The 22,241-nt window shown below is 36.3% G+C and overlaps 1 protein-coding gene across 1 annotated transcript in view; it reads right to left on the bottom strand.

Annotated features, from left to right (window-relative positions):
• Positions 1-22,241, bottom strand: part of LOC140655580 (uncharacterized) — a 50,690-nt gene that overhangs the window by 5,775 nt on the left and 22,674 nt on the right. The window contains exon 7 of the mRNA XM_072870292.1: positions 7,371-7,437. Within this exon, the coding sequence (XP_072726393.1) occupies positions 7,371-7,437 (67 nt within the window). The remainder of the gene's footprint in view (positions 1-7,370; positions 7,438-22,241) is intronic.

The following is a 22,241-nucleotide window of genomic DNA, read 5'->3' as shown; positions in this document are numbered from 1 at the left end:
GACCTATTAGCTCAATTTCTAATCCATTATCTCTACTTAGAACCATGTATTCCAGGCTGCAATCAGGATGAAGTCATGCATGGTTTTTGAAGCCATGAATGAAGATGAATCAATCTCACATCATCTCTTTGAGGAAATAATTGATGCTATTTGCAAGCATTGTACTCCTTGTGTGTTCAGTGGCCACAACACAAGTGAGATGCATTCTTGAACTTCTGCCTTTATCAATGAATCACCTTTTGTCAAAGTAAACTTTCAAAACACCACTTTTTGAAAGCCTCAAGGGCAACTAGGAAGTGATCTTAGAACTGTTAGTCCAATCTCCCCACATTGACCTTTTTACCTTCTTCATGTAAACTCAAACAGTTCAGACACAAGATAGTCAAGATCATTTGTACCACAGAAGTAGAACTGCTTGATATAACCAATCAATAATTTTCTTCACATAATTAACAAAAGCGATTCATAAAGAAAAAACATCCCAGAAAGTCCTTTAACGCCTCAGATATTTTGAGCTTCCTCATAACATCAATTAACATTCTAAACCATTGTCAAAATGTCTTAAAGTTGATAAACTTGCACTGATACTATATTCACTTAATTGAAAAGAGCGCATTTCAACATTTGTTTCCAAATTGTCAGTTTGCCACTTTTTGTTTAAATATTTCATCTTTGAAATAATTAACAAGACTAAGAAATGCAGCTTGTTTGCTGACAGTCATTTAGCCCAATCAATATGCTGATTGCCACTTGAACACTATGATTATTTTTGAATTGCATCAGGATACAAAATATCTATTATTAACACTTCATGGAAAGGAAATACCTGTTTATTCCCACTTCAAGACACACTTGCATACAAAATATTACTTGGAACGCAGGGTTAAAAAATTGTTCAACTGAAAGATTGATTTTAAAAAATTTGCAATTTCTTTGTGCCTATTGAAATCTTTTAAAGGGAAGCTTTGCATTAATCTCATAACCCCATGGCTCCTAAACAAAGAATGATTTCTGCTTACCCATTCCTAAATTCCCATTGCTGTCACTGTGTAATATCTGCTTTAGTATTAGTTTATCACATTTTGTTTCTGAATAAGACAGTAAATCAATAGTGCTGACAGAACTAAGCTATTGATAACTTCTGTTAGTGAGCATTTTCATACTGAGCATCACCACTGCATCCATCATACAGTTAACGATGAATCACAAAGAAGAGCATAAGAACAATCCACAGTGAGTACTTAATTCTATATCATCTTTTTTTAATATTGGAACACACACCAGTATTTTTTGATTTAATGGCATAGACTGTGACATAAGGATGTGCTATGCTCATTTTGCAAACCGAGAAATAAGGCATGTAGGGAAGATTTGCCTAGATAAATTTGTGTCACTATTACTTATAAGACCAGTCAATATAGTGCCACTATTTCACCATCTTTTGTTTCCAATACTTGCTATTATCACTAAACACAATTGTGGAATGATACAAGGGGTAATTCTCATGAGTAGTCTCCTGCTTAATGTTAGCCTTAGGAATGAATTACTATGGTCTGTATTTTATAAAATGCATATCCATCTCAGAGAGGTGACATTTATTCCAGTGATTATATTTCAGCAGCAAAACAGTCTCCACTACACATAGGATTAGCTAAAGTCCTACACATAGGACTAGCTAAAGATATAATCAAAGTGACATACAGAACTGGGGTGGAAGGGAGGAAAGGGGAAAATCCATTTGATTGTACTCAAGGCTGACACTGAGTTAAAGAAAAAAAAAACCTCTAAATGCATCTTTTCATAATTATTGCCAGTACTTCATAGCACTCATTTCAAATCTGTTAGAGAACTAAGGCAAACAAACAAAACCCCACCTGTCCACTGTTCTTAGCAGTACAGTGAACGTGAAACTGAAAAACAGATACTAGGACTGGATTATTGTAAAAGAATTCTGGTTTGGATTTTTGTTTTTAAACAATAAGCAGAGCAGCAATTAAAGGACCCTATATAGCCCTGCATTGTCTTTTTAAAAGCCGATATGCAGTTTTCCCTCAAATGCTTAACTATTCTCCCCTCCCACATATGGGAAGGATTTCCCTAATACTTTTATTTTAGCATTGCTATATCCTATATGATTGCAAGAAGGCCTAACTATTGCTATTTCAAACAGACACTGAGGCAATTTATTGTATAAAAAGATACATTCTCCAAAATAACAGTGTGGCACTTTTCCTCTCTGGCCAATGTTTGAGTAAATATTCATTAGCTACAATGCCTCTGGTGAACCACTGGATGTCATCTCATATTTGGTCAGAACTGCCTAATTTGATTTCTTATTTCCATAGGTTAGCATTAAAAGCATACATTCCAAATATTCTTACTGGAACTTAAGCCACCTATATATTTTCTAGTGCAGTAAGAATCCATGTTTGTTTCACCTGTGAGGAAATACCTGAAGCAATAGCATTCCAATTCTCCTTTATGGGCAGGTGTTTTGTAGTAGTTTGTTTTAAAGACCGTACACCTGAGAAATTTCCACCCACACTTATCTCTGTTCCAAGCTAAACCCACTTCCCTAAAACTCTAAGAACATTAAAAAACAAAAACCCAACAAACACAAAACCAAAAAAATATTGTTGCTCCTCTGTTCTTAAAGGCCTCCAGTGATGGATACCCTACCTACAGCCTGCTCCAATGCCTAAAAACCTTCCTTGTGGTTACTAAAGGTCGTTACTTCTTCTTCCAGTTCCTTATGGATAGGGACAATTCCCTTCTTGGGGAAGCAGGATCTTACAGTATAAATACCTACATGCAGAGATTACTTTCTGTGGAATATTACTTATTTTACTGTATCTGTTTCCTTGCCTCCATTATGAGGCTCTGTGAATATTATATCTTCTGTAAAATGCATCAGGATTGTTTAGTTTTCTGATCTTCTTGTGCTGCCTGTTCTTTTTGTTGATGACCCTTTTTTAGCCACAAGAATACTTGCAAGTGTAAAGCTTATTTTGATTAGGCATTGGCAGAGATTCATCCTTCATGCCTCTCAGACTTTTTGAGCAAAGAATGGCACTTAATGTCACATCAATTGTACTAAACCAATGATGGGATGATACCAGTGTGCTGTTTCTGAAAACCAGTTTTCTTCCTGAAGAAAAGACAAAGCCAAAAGACCAAGGCAACCCACAACCTAACCCACTGAAGCATAAAGGACTAAAGACATAAGCATATTTCAGGCAAAATAACTTTATCAGGAGAAAAATCTTATTCAAATTAATTTGTAGGTAAAAAAGAAGGAAAAGAAATTATTTACATTTAAGCAAACTACAAATCTGATGTAACAAGTGATAAGATCATACATTTAATTTTGCTTTGTGCAAGATCTCTTAATGTGTGCATAGGCCCAGGAAAATCAAAAGCTTCGCTGAATAAAATGCTAGCGTGTAACTTTGCATTATATACAGATCCACTTTTTACTAAAAAAGGCCGTTTATTAAGAATAGGTTTAGAACAGAGTTCTGACTAATCTTCAGCATTAGGCACATGCTTGGTGTGGGCATCATGATAAGAACACAAGCTACCCAACTGAGAATACAAAAGGTGTCCATTTCCCCTTATTACCATTTCCATGGAAAAAATCCTAATATAATGTTCCGTTATATAGCATTAGAATGCTTTAAATACTTTTAAGATTAAGGTTTCCTCCCCTTTGATATCTACATCTCTCTCTGCAAGAGAACTCAGCCCTTCAAGAGCCGTGTTTTCATAATCTTTGATGTCCCAGATTTCTACTAAATGTAGAATTAGAAGCATATGAAGACCAAAGTTTAACACACAGCTTACAATGAAACAGTAACTCAAGATTTAAATGATCCTTTAAATATTTATAGAAATTTTTCACTTTTCAAAAAGAGTTCCACATGAGGTATTTGCTTACATCTCCCATCCACCTGATATTCAAATTCTTTAAAGACTTACAATAACTTTGTCACCATCTTTCAGTCCCAACCTGATCCTAGATTAACTGCTGAGCAATCTGTCCTCATTTCAGTGCGGTGAGATATTTTGACTACTTTGCTACAGAAAACAATTCAATGGCATAGTGAAAACCCAAGATACCAGCTCATGCATATTAACTTGTTTACTTTACTATTGTCTAACCACCGACCTCAAAATTACTTTGAAGAAGGGTAGTGGGAAGAAGCGCAATATTAACATTCCTTTATTCAAACACTTCTTTTAACATCTGAATGAGATGCAGATGATTCATCAAATCATAAAGTTACTGACCACGTGACATTAGTTATTTGGTTTTAAACTCAGAAATAAATGTATCCCACCAAGTAGGCAATTAGACAAGCACTAAAAGGTGACTGTTCACAGAAAAAAATCTGAAAAAGCATCTTAAGACTATCGTAATCTCTGTCTACAAAGCAAAACTGGATTCTTTGGCATACCCGAGTATTGTGTTTGATGTCAGATAGACCAGGATTTGTCCTGCCCACCTCCTCTAGTGAGCTAACATTTGGCATTAAAAAAAAAAAAAAAAAATCAAACCAGTGACAGAGTAGGATGCAGAAACTGAGATCATTTGAATCAGAAAAGCACTCTTCTCATGAGACCCCAGTATAAACAGATATTTTTTCCCCACTATTTTCACAGAGGCTTAGTCTATGAATTATCACAAAGCCAACAGAATTCAGTAAAAAAGAAATAAGAATTGGTCCCCAGAAAAAGCAGGAAAAATATAGCTCAAAAGAAACTGATGAAGGTGCAACTTGGATGGGGTTCAACTAGTATTTACCACTACAGAGGTTTGGCTTTGCCATAAAAGCATAGAAGCGGCATTGTATAGCACGCTACCTGGGAATAAGCGGTATTTCCAAAAGGCCTACACACAAACGAGACAGGAAGATAAGTCCATGACTTTTCAGGTTTTTGGTAGGCGCGAGAGACTGAAAGAGTTAATGTCTCAAACATTGTGGCGAGGCGACACGCAATTTGCAGGGGTTGGCTAGCACAGCGGAGGATGCACAGTTCTGGGTTCCAACAGACCTTACCATACATGGCCAGAGGTCTCACAGAGTTGACCTAAGGAAGGGGCTTGCGACCACCCGAGACACCCCTCGCGACCACCCCTTTTCCCCTCTGCCTGCGCAGAAGATTGAGAACTTTCTAGAACAAGAACCATATAAGTCCTCAAGGGGCATAACCGGAGGTGGGACTAGAGTATAAAAGACGCCCCCCACGGAACCACACGCGCACCCATCACCGGAGGATTGCCACACCTGTCATCATCATCGCAGGATCCAGGGGTGGCGATACCTTTCCTTTCTCTATCCTCCTCTCTTCTCCTTTCCTTTTCTTGCTTCTCTCTTCCTCCACTCTTCCACCATATATTCGGGTATATGAGTTTTAGATAAACTGTGACAGGTTGCCAGGAAAATAGCTCCATTGCCAAATTGCCTCTGTTCGTTCATTGGGCTTGCTAGTTCGTTAAGTCTGTCCGTTTGTTGAGTTCGCCAGTTAATAAGGCTGATAGTCAGACTGTTCTTCTGAGTCACTGCTGTGACTCTCTCAGCCCCACGGCTCTGCCGAGCAAAGATCGGCCTTCGTCGGTACACAAACGCTCGGGGAATCAAAAAGATTCACCCATCTCGCAACCCACCAAATGGGACGGGACAGTAGGTCACCGTACACACTAAAGACATAACCGCTGTGTTTCTCAGAAGTTATCAGCAGTAGTTTTGCACTACAGTCAAGGCTGGAAAGCAACTGATAGAAAGTAAAAATACAGAAACAGAATACTATTTAAAGACACAGCTCCCCTCTATAAGCTAGTTTTCTCCTGTATAACACATTGTGCGAGTAGTGAGCAGGAGCAGTTTTTAATGCACAAAATATTTACTAGACATTGGGTGTTAAGATCCAAGGTCTCACACAACTTACCTCAAGCTTCTTTCAAAACACCAATCTGAAAGAGCTGTGTGAAATAATTTCCACTCAAACACTGTATAGTATAGACAGCTGCTTTTGAAGCAATGCTTCGAAAGAGCTTGGTTGCTTTAAAAGAATTGAGGTATTGAAAAGGAATTACAGAAAAGCAAAAAAACCCAAGAAAACACAAAAAACCCACCCAACACCACACCTAAAAAAGTCCATTCAATGACAACACGTAATGATACATTGTTGCTTTTAACACTTTTTTTCCCCAAAACATAGAATTTTTTTAAATTTATTTTTTTTAAATACAGGCATTGCCTCATGAAGAGCCCTGTCTGTGCTTCTCTAGTGTACATTGTCTTGGATGACTGGTTACCGCAGCTTAGACACATGACTTCTTCCTGCTCTGACAAGTGATATTCACTAGTCTCTTTTCCTTTTCATGGGAAAGAAAAAACACTTAAGGCAGTGATGCCAAACTTACAGCAATTAGATTCAACTCCTACTAGGTGTACGACCTCCCTGCCACATACAGCCCTTTCAGAGAGATTGAGGCTGCGAGGGTGGAGAGAACAACTTCATTCTATGGAGAGTTATACATGCACTTCAAGAAAGAGCCACGTGGAGGGACTGCACAGCTGTGCGCGCCTGCGCGCACCAAACATTACCAAAGTTGAACAGTTTAATGCAAAAAATTGGATTTTAAGAGTTGGATTATTAGTTCCTTTCCTTTATCCAGAAGTGGCACACAACTGACAAGACAGCTAGTACTACTGAGCAACCTGGGCAAAAAAACGATGATGTCTGACTTCCCAACTGTTCATGTGAGGCAATGGTTTGTACAGTTTAGGAGCAACAGTAAGAAAGAAAATACTTGGTACCATTATTGACCACATAAACAGAGCAAGTGATCATAATAATTTCCTTTAATTATCGCATCTAATAAAGAAAATACCTGTTTAGGCAGTGGTATCATCAGTATAACTTAAAAGATTTTTCTAGGAAAAAATATTAAAAGTATGTTCTTAAAACCATTTTTTGTTAAATATTATTGAAGCACTTAGGTTTCTCAGTATCAAAAATTATGCAGAAATAGAGGTGTGCAGTTATGGTTTCTGGATTAGTATGCAACACAGATAAAACGGCCAAACTACAATAATTTCTCATGCATCTAAAGAAAGTTTCAGAATCTCATTCTCTTTCTGTTTCAGCAGAAATAAATCCTGAGGCAAGGGAACCACACAGATTTAAGAACCAACAGAAGGAGTTGTCTCTACTATCAGAAACTCAGCAGTCACATCTTCACATCCTGCTGTAACTGAATAGCAGTTTACACGTACTAGAAACCTTATGCTAAATTCTCCCTCCATCTGAGAAAGTTCTTTAAATTACAGTAACACATCAGTAGTTTTAAGAGCAGCTCTTACCTTCTGAATAGCCCTGGCCCATCTTGCTTTTGCAAAATTACTTCCATCAGCTTGATCTTTATTTCTCCTGTAGAAAGGAGGGAGGGGGGGAAGTGCTCAGAACAGCAAAGTATGGGAAAAAAAAAAATTAAGAGAGCTCTGATAAGTCTATGGACAAGCGTATCAAAGTCAGCTAGAACCATCATCCATTTCCTCTGTATATAGTATCCTCTATATACTAGAAAATACTAGCTCTGTGGAAGTTATTCTTAATATAAAGTCATGAAAACTTATCCTGGTAATTAGCATAAGGGTAACTTTACACTTAGCAGGAAAAGAGCTGATCCAAAGTTACACTCTCATCCTCCTACTCAACATGACAAGCTGTTCAGTAAGTACTGTTTCAGTGAGTAGATTCACAAGTGGCTTTGCTTTGTCAATATTAAATCCAAACAAGCTATGGAAAACAATGGAGGAAAACACTTCATTATGATCTATTTAGCCCTCAACATGGAAGATTTATTTTATTCATATCTGATGAATGACATGACACCATGAGCTAGATCAATATTTGTTGCAGGGGATGACCAGGTTAATGACAATCATCTAATGTGTTTTTCCATTATTTATATCTATTTTCAACTCCAGCCCACTTTTTCCAAAAGGCAACTAAAAGTAACAATCTAAGAAAGCCTGATATTCCTATTTCAGACAGCTTTGTTTCTCTCCTAGGATTTGAATGTTAAAATCAAATATAACAAGTTGAAATTTTTTTTTTTAAAGTTTTGATAATTAATATTTTGTCTTATTTTCATTACAATTGAAGATAAGGGTAGAGAAACACATTTCTCTCCCATCTTTTCTCCATTCATTTCCAGCTACCCTGCCGCTCTCTACTTGGGTTGATAAAATAAAACAATGTTTACAGTGAAGAGTCCCCAGACCTGATGGTGATTTGACTGTAAAGTCAGAACACAGCATACGTATAGTTGATTCAGTATACAGGGAAAAATAAGTGAAAAATAAGCAGACACTAGACAGTAACTACAGCAAAACACATGGCAGTATGTCCATTTACTGATTTTCTCTGCTGTAATGAAAGATTAAACTGCAATTCTGAAACAATTCCCATCTATCCAGGCATTCTGAAGCAATTAAGATATGCTCAAGCAGAGAAGACTGGCTCACAGTATCTGCTTTGGATTACAGGGGGTTCCATTAGTTCTAAGAGTATACTGGCTTGAAAAGACATGATCCCTGCCCCTTATATCATTCACAGAATCACAGAATCTTATAGGTTGGAAGAGACCTTTAAGATCATCAAAGTCCAACTGTAAACCTAACACTACCAAGACCACCACCATACTATGTCCCTAAGCACCTCATCCAAACGTCTTTTAAATACCTCCAGGGATGGTGACTCAACCACTTCCCTGGGCAGCCTGTTCCAATGCTTGATAACCCTTTCAGGGAAGTAAAATTTCCTAATATCCAGTCTAAACCTCCCCTGGCGCAACTTGAGGCCATTTCCTCTCGTCCTATCACTCGTTACCTGGGAGAAGAGACTGACCCCCACCTCTCATTAACAGAGTATAAAAGAACATTGGTAAAGGCATATATTTCCCGATTATAGTGGTTAATAAGTCAGGATTACAAGGTCTTTGACATCAAATGGCAGGAGGAGAGAAGAAAAAACCAAGAACAAAAAAACAACAAAAAAACCCCCAAACCACCAAGAGAGGAAAAAAAAAAAGGAAACCTTTGAATTTTCTCAGTAAAGGCATATCCTTGTGAGACACAGAGCTAGCACCATCACCAAGGCTTTGCCAACTGCACTAAAGGAGTTACTGAGAAGACATCCTGGAACCATTTATACCTCTGTCAAGGTCTGGAATAAAGCTCTACAAGGGAAGGAAAAAAAGACACCCCAAAACAACACCCCCCCATGAAAAAGCCACCACAACAAAAACTTATATTTGATCAGATAAGCATCATTAAGACAACTCTAATAAATCTTTGAAATAAGAATCTGTTATGCAATTGGTTTCCCACACACAGAAGTTGTACAGTTACACAGGCCAATTATAATGAGGTTTCATTATTCAGCTATTTCACCACACCTGTGAAGAATGTTGGTTCAAGCTGAAAAATGCTAATTCATTTCATGGCTGTTAAGCACAGGTTAAAATAATTAGTATAGACTCTACCACTCTTGCAAGAATCTAAGTAACTCAAAAGATACTGCCTTGTACAATAAGAGTTAAGTAGCAAAATAGAAGTACACAGTAAAATTCTATAGGTACAAGCTACAGAAGACAATAGCGGCCTGTCTACTAAATAAAGTTGCAGCATATTTATATTAGCCTTCAGTGATATCCCTAGGTCCACACATTACTACTAAATTATCTTGGACTTTTAGAGTAGTGCTCTTATTTGAGGAGAAATGTTCTCCGATATGCACAGATGAGTGCACGTGATGCAAACTAAGTATGAAGAGGCTTGTCTTCCCTTGCCCTCATCTCTGAGGCTGCATGTTTGCAGGTTCAGCCTTTTTCCTTTTCACATCTATTCACTTTTTTTTATTGTAAGGTAAATCAGCCAAATGATACTAGTAATTAGTTCACCCCATCCCGCAGCTGTTAACTTGACTGGAAATACTAGGTAATAATTAACCTTAGGAATTATTAGGGTAATTTACCTCAAGGTCAGATGGAGAGGTGGTTGTCAATGTTGATTCAGAAGGAACAGAGAAAAAACAGCTTTTTCTGCCTTAACGTAAGTAGGGTCAAGAGTATTCTTAAGTTTTGAGGCATAACGTACACAGGCAGACAAAAATATTTAACTGGTTTGGAACACTTTTAGAAAGTCATTAGTCTGCGATCAGACTGCTGAGCAGTGCAGACAGGTAAAGTAGTTCAATACACTTCTCCTTATTAGGATACACTTCTTATGCCACATGAAAACTCAGCATAGACAGACACAGTAGGAGCAACTTTTTACTTGTCCTCTTCCTGCTGACAGAGTGATTAGTCCAGTTTAGACAACAAATGATTGTTAAATTTCTATTCAGATCTATTAAAAATAATTAGTTACCTGGCAGAACACAGTTTCTCAATATTGAATAAAGCCTCCAGATGACATGCAGTTTACAGGAACTCTGAGTAGCAAAGACCACCAGATACTGCTGGGAATGATCTGTACTGCTAACTGAACTACATACAAGGAAATATTTTGTTCCAGGCAAATACATTGCTATAATTTTTTGAAACAAAGAACATAAGCAGTAACAGCAGATTAGGAGAACTTCACACAAGCATCAAGTCAGAAAATAAGGGAATCATAGCTGACAATTAGAAGAGCATTAATTCCCCATGGTAGACAACCAAAAAGCTTGAAAACAAACAAGACAGATGCCTTGAGAGTACCTGAAAATCATACTGATTCACTGTTCCTACAACATAATGCCTAACTGTGGTCTCTGAACCAGTGCAGTTCACAAGAACAATGAGAAGGGGAAAACGAGAAGAGAAGCCTCATAATGAGAATTCCAGCAATATTCAGATATGACAAGTTCAGCAAGCAGCCTAAGTCAAAGTTCTGATGCACCGTGCAGTAAACTTAGCTGGCCTCCACGTCTCCTAGCCATAAAGATCAAAATAACCAATCTGTTGCAGTCAATTTGCCAACAGAAGACAGTTACGTGCAAAGGAATGCACAGGCTAGATAAACGAGGGATGTTCAGTCTGTTTTATCAAAAGCTGATTTTTAATAGAAAACAAAAGTTACACTGACACTTCTATTTAATAGATGTTTTCCCTCTCAGTTATGTTGCCCAAATACATTAAAATTGGTCTAGTATTTCAGTGACAATTTGCATTTTCATGGCACTTGTGTAAAATTAAATCTCACTACAGACTTGGTTGTAAAGCAGTTAATTATATAGCAATCACAGTGTGGCCACATACAGACAAATAATGACATCCTCTGAATGCTTATTTGTTTGCAATAGGCAGTCCTGAACATCTGCATTGATTTCTAACCATTCATCATTAATGTCGATTTTGTCAGCTTTGAATGTAACTGGAAATACATGATGGAAGAAAATTTGAAATAATTACACTGTATTATGACATATTATGACATTTCTTAATTGGCAATTTCCACTCCCCAATAGCAACAGTCATGCTGGAACTAACATCTTGTGCTTAAATCAATCTCTAATGCTCAAGCAGAGTTCTACTTGGGTAGTATATTACCACAAAACTGTCATTTGTTTGTTTGTTTTTCTTCCTTTAAATAACTTCCTGAAAAGCATCTGATAATGGTCATTCTTGTAAGAATATGGGATAAGGATGCTGATGGAAATTTCTAGTTTTATTCTGCATTCTTTTATAGTTCAGAAGGAGGATACAAAGAATACGTAAAGATGAAGAACAGCTTCTGTGTTCTTTAGAATACTAAAAAGAGTACTTTCAAGTACTACGCTTCTAATGCTGTAACTTCTGAAACATGCACAATTTAATGTGCATTGGAAGTATATGATAAGTTCATAAGATACTTGAAACTTTTGGGGGAGGATTTACACATCTGTTACTCATTTAGACTGCAGCAGCACAAGTTCTTTGGGAATATCTCCAACTGTTGGTGCAGTGAAGCACTAGATGCAGAAGTTGTTACCACAGCCTTGCATATCAGGCCAAAGTGACTTTAGTCATATTACATACACCTGGGCTACAATAAACTTGTCCTCCTTATAGCATCTGCCAGGAGATTATCTGAAGCTGACTGCACTGAAATAGTTTCCAGCTGAAAAGAAGGTGCTTTGCACCACTAGCTTTCAGGTCAACTCATGCACTTAGTAGAAGGGAACACTATTCTTATTGGAAAGTATATCTGGGATGTGGAATTATAAAAGTGGTATCCCATTAAGGATTATTGTACTATAAAGCTGTAATTCAATTTTAACTAATTTCATAGGCCTCAATTATACAGTACAGATAAAAGAATCAGTATAACACTAAAAAGCTGTGCAATAAGTAGCAGTTTAGTAAAACACTAGGAAGAACTGTAGGCAGTACGTGTCCATAATCACGTTAACGGGAAGTGAATGACTTGATAAAATTGCAAAGGAGAATTAAGTGAGCTAGGCTTTCCACAGTTAGCTATGTCACAGTAAGACTTACTTTTTTAAGCCTCACACAGATTCATATAATTTAGCATTACCCAACTACCTCAGAGATATTTTTGTGTGTCTCAATGACAACAAAAGGCAGACTTTACTCCAAGATACTTTTTTTGTAGCATTAAATCTATACCTGTACACAGGTTCCTATTTACAGATGCTCAAGTTGCACTTAAAAATTCTGTTTCCAAACAACTAGAGCAGAGAACAAAACTTGCTTATAGGTCAGTAACCAGTTACTCATCTCTGTAGTAAAATTTCAGTTTTAAATTTGACCATACATTTTTTCTTTTGCATTTGCTTTCTTATTGTCTACAATCATACGTTTCAGCAGCTATATTATCTTCTTCAAGCATATGTTTACATCAGTTACATTACTGCTGTTTTTCACTTCGAATAGTTTACAGTTCTGAGTTCTTAGTGGTTTTTGTCTGTTTGTTTTAACACTAAAATTGTGAGGACTTAGTTTCTTTGGGAGAAGGTACTACATTTTATCTTATCAGCTTGCATTTTGAGAGCAACATTATCTACAGTAATGAAATAACTTCTTCTCATTTCTTTGATATCACCTTGTGTACCTCCCTAAAACACATAGCACAGCAATAACATCCATCTTCTAACCATTCAGATATAATTGTTTAGTAACACAGGAACAGAAACTAAAATATGCTTACATATATGCTTTTGTTAATTTCTTCTTCCCCCACTCTTTTTCAGGTTACTTACCTAATCATTAAGAACTGAAGTTTTATATAAGACCTACATCTTTTGACTCACCTCTAGAGAAAGTGAATGAAGCTTCAAGGTATACATTTATCCTCATAGCAGAACTCATATTTTTTTCAAATTCAAGTATTTCCTCCACTTTTTCCCCAAAATTTTCATAGGCATAATTCACACTGATATTGATCTTCATATTTTCCTGAAAGAAGATGCCCACTCCTGCTTGCTTTTAGAAATACCCCTGAGCCAAGTCCCTTATCTGCACAGCTGTTAAAGATAACCCATCAATAACTGCAGCCTGATTACCCTTCCTCTTCCTGGGCATAATTAACTGTTTGTTGCAAGGGAAGTACTTTCCTCTCCCTAGTGTGTTTTCACGCTTAGACTATACATTTATGGGTTGTTGCTGTCTCCATTAAAGCCAATTCAGGAAGTCACAGCTTACTTTAACAATTATTTTCCAGTTAGGTTATTTTCGTGTTCCAATTTAACAACATGACCCAACAAACTTTTGTATCATCACAGACAGAGAGATAGTAAGCTATTCTGTGTAGCTGAGAACGGGTACCGGGAAAGGGAGATAACAACTACTTAAACTTCTGTATTTGACAAAGTCACTAATTTGATACACTATAAATTTAGTGCATAAGTTGTGCTTGTCCTGAATTTTACTAACATAATTTAATTAATAACAATTATAATTAATTATATATATGTTTCACTGCCTTCTTTTGGGTAAGACCCATAATAGTAGCATTCAAACCTCTTGCGCAGGCTTTGAGGCATCCTGTGATGTACCTATAGACACTAAACCTGAATTTAGTGCTCTAAGCATTTCAAAGGACTGACTGATCTCTAGGTGAAATCCAAGTTTTGTCATTGACGTGAAAGGAGGCAAAAATCTCACTCTAGTTATTGGAGCTTTAATTAATGGAGCTGGACAAATCACACGAGCTCAAGATTAAAGATAGTTTCCATATATGAACAGGACAGCAGCCAGAATAAAGGGTCAAACTAAAATGAAATAAGATAAATTCTCTTTATGATCATAATCTGAAAAATTAAGCTGCACTGACAGAGGAAGCAGAGAGGTAAAATCATACGTTTTGTTTACTGGGAAATGGCAATTTAGAAGGCTTAAATTGGAACCAATAGAGGAATAGGGAAGAACAAATTTTGAAAAATGTTCTAGAACTGAGGGATCCTGGATTATGAAGTTTGTTTTGTCATCTTTGGGTACTTTTTTTTTTTCTAATGCAGCAATAAGCAAAGAGGCATAAAGCAAGTTGTCATTCAAGACCTACTGTTAGATCCTCTGTGAAATAGCTTCATTTATACTACCATTTACATGTTGTGACAACCTAAACACTCTCCAGGGCACAACTCTACAGTATGATAGAGGAATTCTATTCCACTCTGACAGTAAAATGCTGAAAGATCTTCTTTTTGTGAATCTTCAATAGGTAGAATTCCATCAGTGCAGAAGCTAACATACACACGTACACAAAAAGGCAAGATGTTTTATATAGAAACTTGAATTCCTACTGAGAACAAATACTTGGACAGGGTTTACAGTGACAGCCAAATGACATTTTATTATACTTCATTTTATTATACTTAACATTTTATTATACATTTTATTATACTTCTGTATAATAATAAATTATAGTATATACTAATAGTATATACTATAATTTATAATTAATATTATAGTATATACTATAATATATATACTATAATTATAAAAATAGTATATACTAATAAAGTATATACTTTATTATATTTTATTATACTACTTACTATACTTCACAAAATTATTTAGGAACAAACTTATCAAGTGCGTATATTCCTACTTCTTTTAGGTCACTTCAAATGTTTAGACGCCAAAAGATATAGATGCATTTTGGATTAAACATTGTGGGATTTTCTTGTTATTTGATGAACTATTTTTCTCAAACATTAATGCGCACCTTTCTCAAAAGGTTCGGTTTGCAAGACTGGGTGGCATCTTGTTTTCATTATGCTGGAGGAACTTACTCAATTACATTAAACCTTATTCTGAAGAACCATTGCAACCAAAGGCCTGGTGCTAAAGTGTGTGAAAACAGAGATGTACAGTAATGCATGCCTGAAATATTTAAATTCCAGTTCTTACCACTCAAAGCTGTGAACTGGACTGAAAGCTGGCATTCAGATCAGTCAAAACCACAGCTTGTAATTTTTGATTTTTGATCTTAGTATACTTAGTATCATGCCAGTAAGTAATATCCCGTATTTTTCCCTACATTGTTATAGAACAGTAGCTTTGAAGACAGATTCTATTTTTTTAAAGCATGCCAAGACAGTAAATCAACATCTTACAAAGTAACCTCCAAGCTTTTCTGATGGTTACAAGGATAGTACAAGGCAGTCTTGCTACCTGAGAAATCCTCTCAAGATACATTATCTCTTCAGTGCTGCATTAGCTACATTCATTGTTTCCCAAGTGCAAGATATTTATCAGAACAAAAGAACATGCAATTAGGACAGAAACTGATTGAAAAGACCAAAGGCTATCACAGAAGACAGGTGACACAAAGAAACACATGTTGGTGTGAATAAGACACTAGCAAGACACTGTTCTGCTGCCCAGTGAAGTGCGAGCTTCTAATCAATCTTGAATCTGTCAAAGTGTCATCCTGGACTGTTCCCAGAAAGAAAACAATGTCTAACTAACAGTTATAGAAATCTTATGAATTACTCCAGATTTTGCCTCAGTTTGCTACTATGCAGCTATTTGTTAGTCACCTGTTTCTCACCTGTTTCAACGCTGTATCATTAAAACCATTCTTTTCTTCTAATATGTCCAACTCAAAAAATAATAATGTGGGTAGTGTTTTTCAAATTATACTGGAAAGATATTTTTCTTTAGTCAACTGAACTCAATCTTTCTTGTACATTATCAAGTCTCTGTATTCACAACCAATGCCTAATCTTTCAATTTTTAAAAAAAATTCAAAAGCAGTATTATAAAAGTCTTTGATTGTATATGCATGCAATAAACAAACAAAATAAATATGTGACCTTTAGAAGTAGGATGGGCCTATAGAGTGTGTTACATCACACTTCCACATCTAGATCTCTCCCTCCATTTCTAAATCAATCTTAGAAAAAATATCCAACAAGCTTACTTTCATGTCAAAGACTGTGTGAAACTCTCACTATTTGTAAGAGAAGTTTTACAGAAGAAGCTGTACTGTGACTATTGCCTGAACTTGGCGTCATGCATGAAACTGTATCTGAGTATTATAAACTTATCTCATACCTCAAATAGATCCTTACATGGATTCAATCTGTCTCTACTTCTAAACTAAGTGAAGCTTAGGAATACATAACTACTGCTAATTCCATCATGTTGAATAGTTGTAAGATTTTGGGCTTATGGTTTTAGCTAATGAAAGGATATAATAACAGTAGGATATAATAATAACCATTTAATAGTTAAGAAAAATAAGAACAATATTTGGAGGAATCTGTTCTTCTTCAGAAATTCTCAAATGGTTTAAGAACATGATATGTCCTTGCCCTCCTCCTGCACCAGAATGCTGAATGCTTATCTAGTGTCTTACCATAACCCTTACCTGCTGTAGCAATAAACAGAACAGGATTTGCTTTAGGGATCTAATGCTGTTCCTATTTGCTCCTTCTATCCAGCTTGATTTGCAACAGGTAAAGAGTAGGAGTAACAGAGGAAGCTCTAGTGCTTTACATAGAGTTCTTTAGCTTAAAGTACTGCGAAATTTTATATGAAAGCATGTATCTGCTGTAAATTAGATCTAATCTGCCCATATTTAAGTCAGCTTTAAACAGACTCTTGCAATGCAAAAAATGGCTGGGTTTTAGTCCAAACTTAATCTGTACCTGTAGTGCCTGCACTTACGTGATCGGTGTTTTCCCTGACCTTCAGCAATTGCTGCACCATGAAGCAAAAAAGCTGCCTGCCATCTCTCCACATTATAGGCTTATATGGCTTTTCTAACCTTCAATCTTGATATCCAAGTCAGGAACCATCTCCCTTTCCAAGGGAGATGATTTAACTGTTTGGGACTACATTTGAGTCTACTGCATAGTTAACTCATAGTAACTATGAGTTCAAGAGGACAATTTGTTCAGTGAATTTGTTTAGTCATATATCAATGGTTACTAGTCCATGGACAATATGCTAGAAAAGTCTGCACAGATAATCCACATCAATACTTGAAATTCCATTTGAAAAATCCATATAAATAGGTAATCAATCAATGAAATGAGGAAAAAAAGAGTAATATGAATTTATAATAAGTAACTTACTGCTTTCATTGTAAACCAATCAAAATTCAAGCTATGAGTTTGCAACCAAGCAATTGCTATGCAAATGTAGTAAATTAATTCCAGTGAAGTTTACCCTGCATGTGAATGTGTTGGTATCTTTCAGGGAAGAAGCTTAAAGATGAAATCTGGGACAACACTAGGAGCCTAATGAAACTTTTCGTAAACGTTTGCGCCTCTTCCCATGGGAGCTCTCTTCTCCTCTGTTGTGTAGCTCTCTCTGTAGAGTTCTTGTGCCTCTAAATGAAATGGCTGCATTTTGGTTTTTTGAGATCAAGTCATACAGACAAAGGGAATTTCCCTGCACAAGAACTGATACCTGATTTGTCTATTTTAGCTTTTCTATAAATGAACAGCTTTTCTAGTAGTTTCAAGGGAATACTTGCACAGAGATTGAATACACATCTTTTACACACAGCTGTAATTATTAATTAGATAAACTAGTTCCCAGAAGCTGACAAGGCTATTCACTTAAATAAATTACTACTTATGTAAGTAAGATCTAAGTAAAGTGTGTTAACCTGTACAGCATATAAACCTTTTGGGAATGAAAGATGAAATAACAGCATAACAGTAAAGTGTTAATACAGTTACATGAGAACAGAAACATCTAAGAAGGCATAGACCTTTAATTCATCTAGGACAAAAAGAATTCCAAAAGCCTTTCCTATTCCATTCACACCTAAAGAATTCATCATGAATAATGTTATTACACAGAATCTCAGGGGAAGTCAGAATGATTTGTCATTTATTATGAAATGTTGTCACCATAACAAACAATACAAATCCATGAATATTGATAATGAAGTCAATTAAAGCTCAATACCAGGTCATAATAGGATGCAAACAATCACCAGGACACTTCCACTAATGACAAGCAAAACAGACACTTGTGAAAAGATTTAAAGAAAATAAAGTTATAACATCTGATTACTGGGAGGAGTGAAAGAGTATGGACTGATAGGGATAGATATTGGAAGAAACAAATAATAATCTCTGCCATGTGACAAAGATATTTACATTTTATTTTAATACATAACCTATTTTATAATTAGGTTTTGTAGGTTATTTTATATATACCGCAGGATATCAAACTTGGCTGTGTCTTTTGTGCCAGAACTAGACACTATACCTCTTCTCTTACTGGAATTTTCTCCATGATTATCTCATTCCTAGATTGGAATACAAGGTCATGTTCAAAAACAAGGAATGACCTGAAAACTGTGTATATTTTAAAATTGTGCTGTGTTAAACCAATTATCCAAAATACAAAACCTAATTTCCACAAGTTAGTCAGAGCATCCCAAGCAGAGCTGCTGAACAGTTTGTCAGATTAACTCCTTTTAATTCTGCAAAAGAATGCCTGTCTTTACGGAGACATAACGTGGATATATAAAGCTCTATATTATTTTTTTAATGAGAAATAATCTGGACAAGACTATTAAAATAAAAATACAGTTTTATCAATTCCATTTATCATCACTAATGCAATAATTAAAAAAAAATCCACAGCAGTAATTTTCAATCCATATTTTGTGTCTCTCTCTCTCAGGGCCCTGAGTGTACCAATAGACTTCATCAGACCAGCCTCACCTGGGGCCTCCCCAGGGGATCCATGAGCCCCACAGCTCCATTCAAGTTCAGCCCTGGGCCTCCAGTCCCTGCCTGAGGTTATGTTACAGGAATAACAGTCTCTAGCTCCAGTACCGCTCTGCCTATGTACCCATCGATCTAGACCCTCACTCTTGGACTGATGTCCTGGCTTGAGCTTGACCCTGCTTCATGGTTATGAACCTGCCTGATGATCATTGTGCTGTGTCTGACCCTGCTTGCCATCACTAGACCTGATCCTGACCTGGAAGAGTTGACTTACCAGTTTGACCCAGGACCTGTTTCATCACCACAAACTTGTCTGGTCATCTGCACTATTGTTTGACCCTTGCTGCTGTTCCCAGGCTTGCCTAGGGGCAGTGGGTTGGGGCACTGGCTGGTGAGGCCCCTGCCCTGCTTGCTGTATTATCATGCCTGACTGCCCATCCCTTGGAGAGCAGCTGGCTGCAACTGGCTCATCTTCAGTCACCTAAGGCCTTAATTCTGCATTCCATCTTTGTAAAAACTCAGCTGGGTATGAAGACTTTTGCTTTCAGAAGTGCCACAAAGATCAGATTCATAGCTGCACACTACATAATTCCACAGCAAACTTTTAAATAGATCCTACTGCGAACTTCATGATGTGAATTAAAGCATTTAACTTTACAAGCATACAAAAATAACCTACCAAAATCTATTTGGGATAATTCTAGGACAGAAAATGTACATCAACATGTCATATCAGTGGACCATCATTTGTTCTAAACTGCAATTTGCCTTGCCAAAGTAAATCTGTTTTGTTCCCTACTACTCTTAACAGTTTTATACATAATTCATTGTTTTTTCTGACAGAATTGTCAATTCCCTAAATGTTCGTTTTCTCAATTCTCTCAATGTCCTTTTTCTCAATCTCCTTCAAGTACAATGTTTTCTCTACCTACTGCTAACTGCTAATCTATCTTCTTTTCCATGTTTTTCACTCAAAATTTTTTAACATAGAAGAATAAAACTGTATAAGAATAAAACAATTGTAAAGTTGACATAGTTATAAACATAAAGTAGAGGCATATAACAAAATGGATAGAAATCTCTTAAACTTCAAATTCACTATATTTATGAGACTTGGTATTCTCCACCTCTAATTGTAAACTTTGTCTATACTTTCCCTGCTGTGGAGAGCTACTGCAGCATTCTTGAAAATTCTTCAAAGCATTATTTTTTTAAGTAGATTTTGAAAGAACTACTTTTACTCCAGTCAAGAGCAATAGTTCTAGGCCACAGAAGATCTGAAGGAGAAACACATTTGAGAAGAGCAAGAGGGTGGAACGGAACTCGGAAAGGGCAGCAAAGCAGGAAGGATCATCAATGAGCATGTTAGCTTGAGTGACAGATGAGAATTAAGCCTGGGGAACAATGGAATGAACTCTCAGCACTACAGTGTTATTCAAAAGGGCTTAATTTTACATAAGACTGTAAGCCACTATTACAACAACTTTCTCTTATTGAAAAGATCTGCCTTACTGTAATAAAATAAATTAATAACATCATTTATTTGCAGTTTTAAATGACTGATCTATAAAACTAAACCAAACATCACCTAAAGCAGAATACCTTCCTACTCACCCTGCTTTCTATACATCAAGTAGGAAACAGCTGCCCAAGCAGCCAAAGAGCTTAGAGGAATGCTCTTTAATACGTTAAAATAGTTCATATTCAGGGAAGTCACTCAGTTGGTGGGTGTTTGATGTGAACAGCCATTTTACCTTGCCTTTGGAACACAGAAGTATTACATGAGTTAAACTGTTATCTAGAGAAAAAAATGAAACAGCTCTTTTAGAACAGCAAATCAAAGAAGAAATAGTTGCAGCAGCCACTTACCAAGATTGACATTCTCTTCTTTTGAACTATTCTGGACATCAGATGTTTCTTCTTATGTTTTTCTACTCTGAGGGTACTTTCATATAGATGGTGCTTTCAGAAAATGCACCAATGAGTGTCTAATACTACAATATTAGCTTAGAGAAAGAATGCAAGTTGAAAGTAGATGAGTTTCAGCTGAGATGTACAACAGCTTTTGCTAATATTAGGTCTTACATGGCCATTTAGTTAAAAAATTCTGCTACTTGTCCTTTATATACGTTTTCTATAGCTAAGGAAAAGTCAGGTTACTTTATCTGCCTTCCCATTAAAATAAATAAATAAATAATGTTTACACAATATTTTTTATTTGCTTTTAAAACAAAGACTAGAAACTAGTAATTTCTGCTGTAGGAAATAACCACATATTGTAAAAGCATTACTCATTAAGCAGTACACAGATCCCAGATAGAGATTCTATCACACTAGATACTATACAAATGAGAAAATAATGTTGGTTTCCATCTTAAGGACCTGTGTATTGTGCTATTTATGCAAACTAGAATATAACATGAGAAACTCATTTTCTCTTTTTATGTACTGTGAAGATGCACATATATCAGATGTATATATCATGCACATATATACAATTTCTGCATCCAGGTTCAGTCATTATCTTGAAAATAGATTTGATATAGCTCAATTAGTTATAATTGTTTTATCTAGACTATTTTTCCTCATCAATAGAGGGTTTGAGAAGGAATAGGAGACTAATTATTTAATATTTTTTTTTAATCTGGTAGTTCTATCCTGAAGCAATTACAGGGACATTTCAAATGGCACTGGACACGTGTGTTTAGCCAAACTGATTCTACCCAAGACCCTGCCTGAAAAGTATTCCTTGGAGGCACACACCCCCACCCCACCAAAAAAGAAAACACAAAAACAAAACACCACAGACCCCCGTCAGTACAATATGTCTGAAAGTGCAGTGCTGTGTTGACTGGAGCAGCTTAACCACTTAGAAAGAATATGCACTTGTATGAAACATCACACTACGAGATGTTCCTCACACCTTTCCAGAACAAATGAAGGTGCTGCCCTGGGCAGTAGTACTTCCCTTCTTCAAACGTGTGGAAATGCATAGTATTAGTTATGAGAAGGTAAAGCACAGTGATACAACTGGAGCACTC

The sequence above is a fragment of the Ciconia boyciana genome, chromosome 8 (genome assembly GCF_034638445.1).
Source record: "Ciconia boyciana chromosome 8, ASM3463844v1, whole genome shotgun sequence".
NCBI lineage: Eukaryota > Metazoa > Chordata > Aves > Ciconiiformes > Ciconiidae > Ciconia > Ciconia boyciana.
This window is presented reverse-complemented; position numbering and strand designations above follow the sequence as displayed.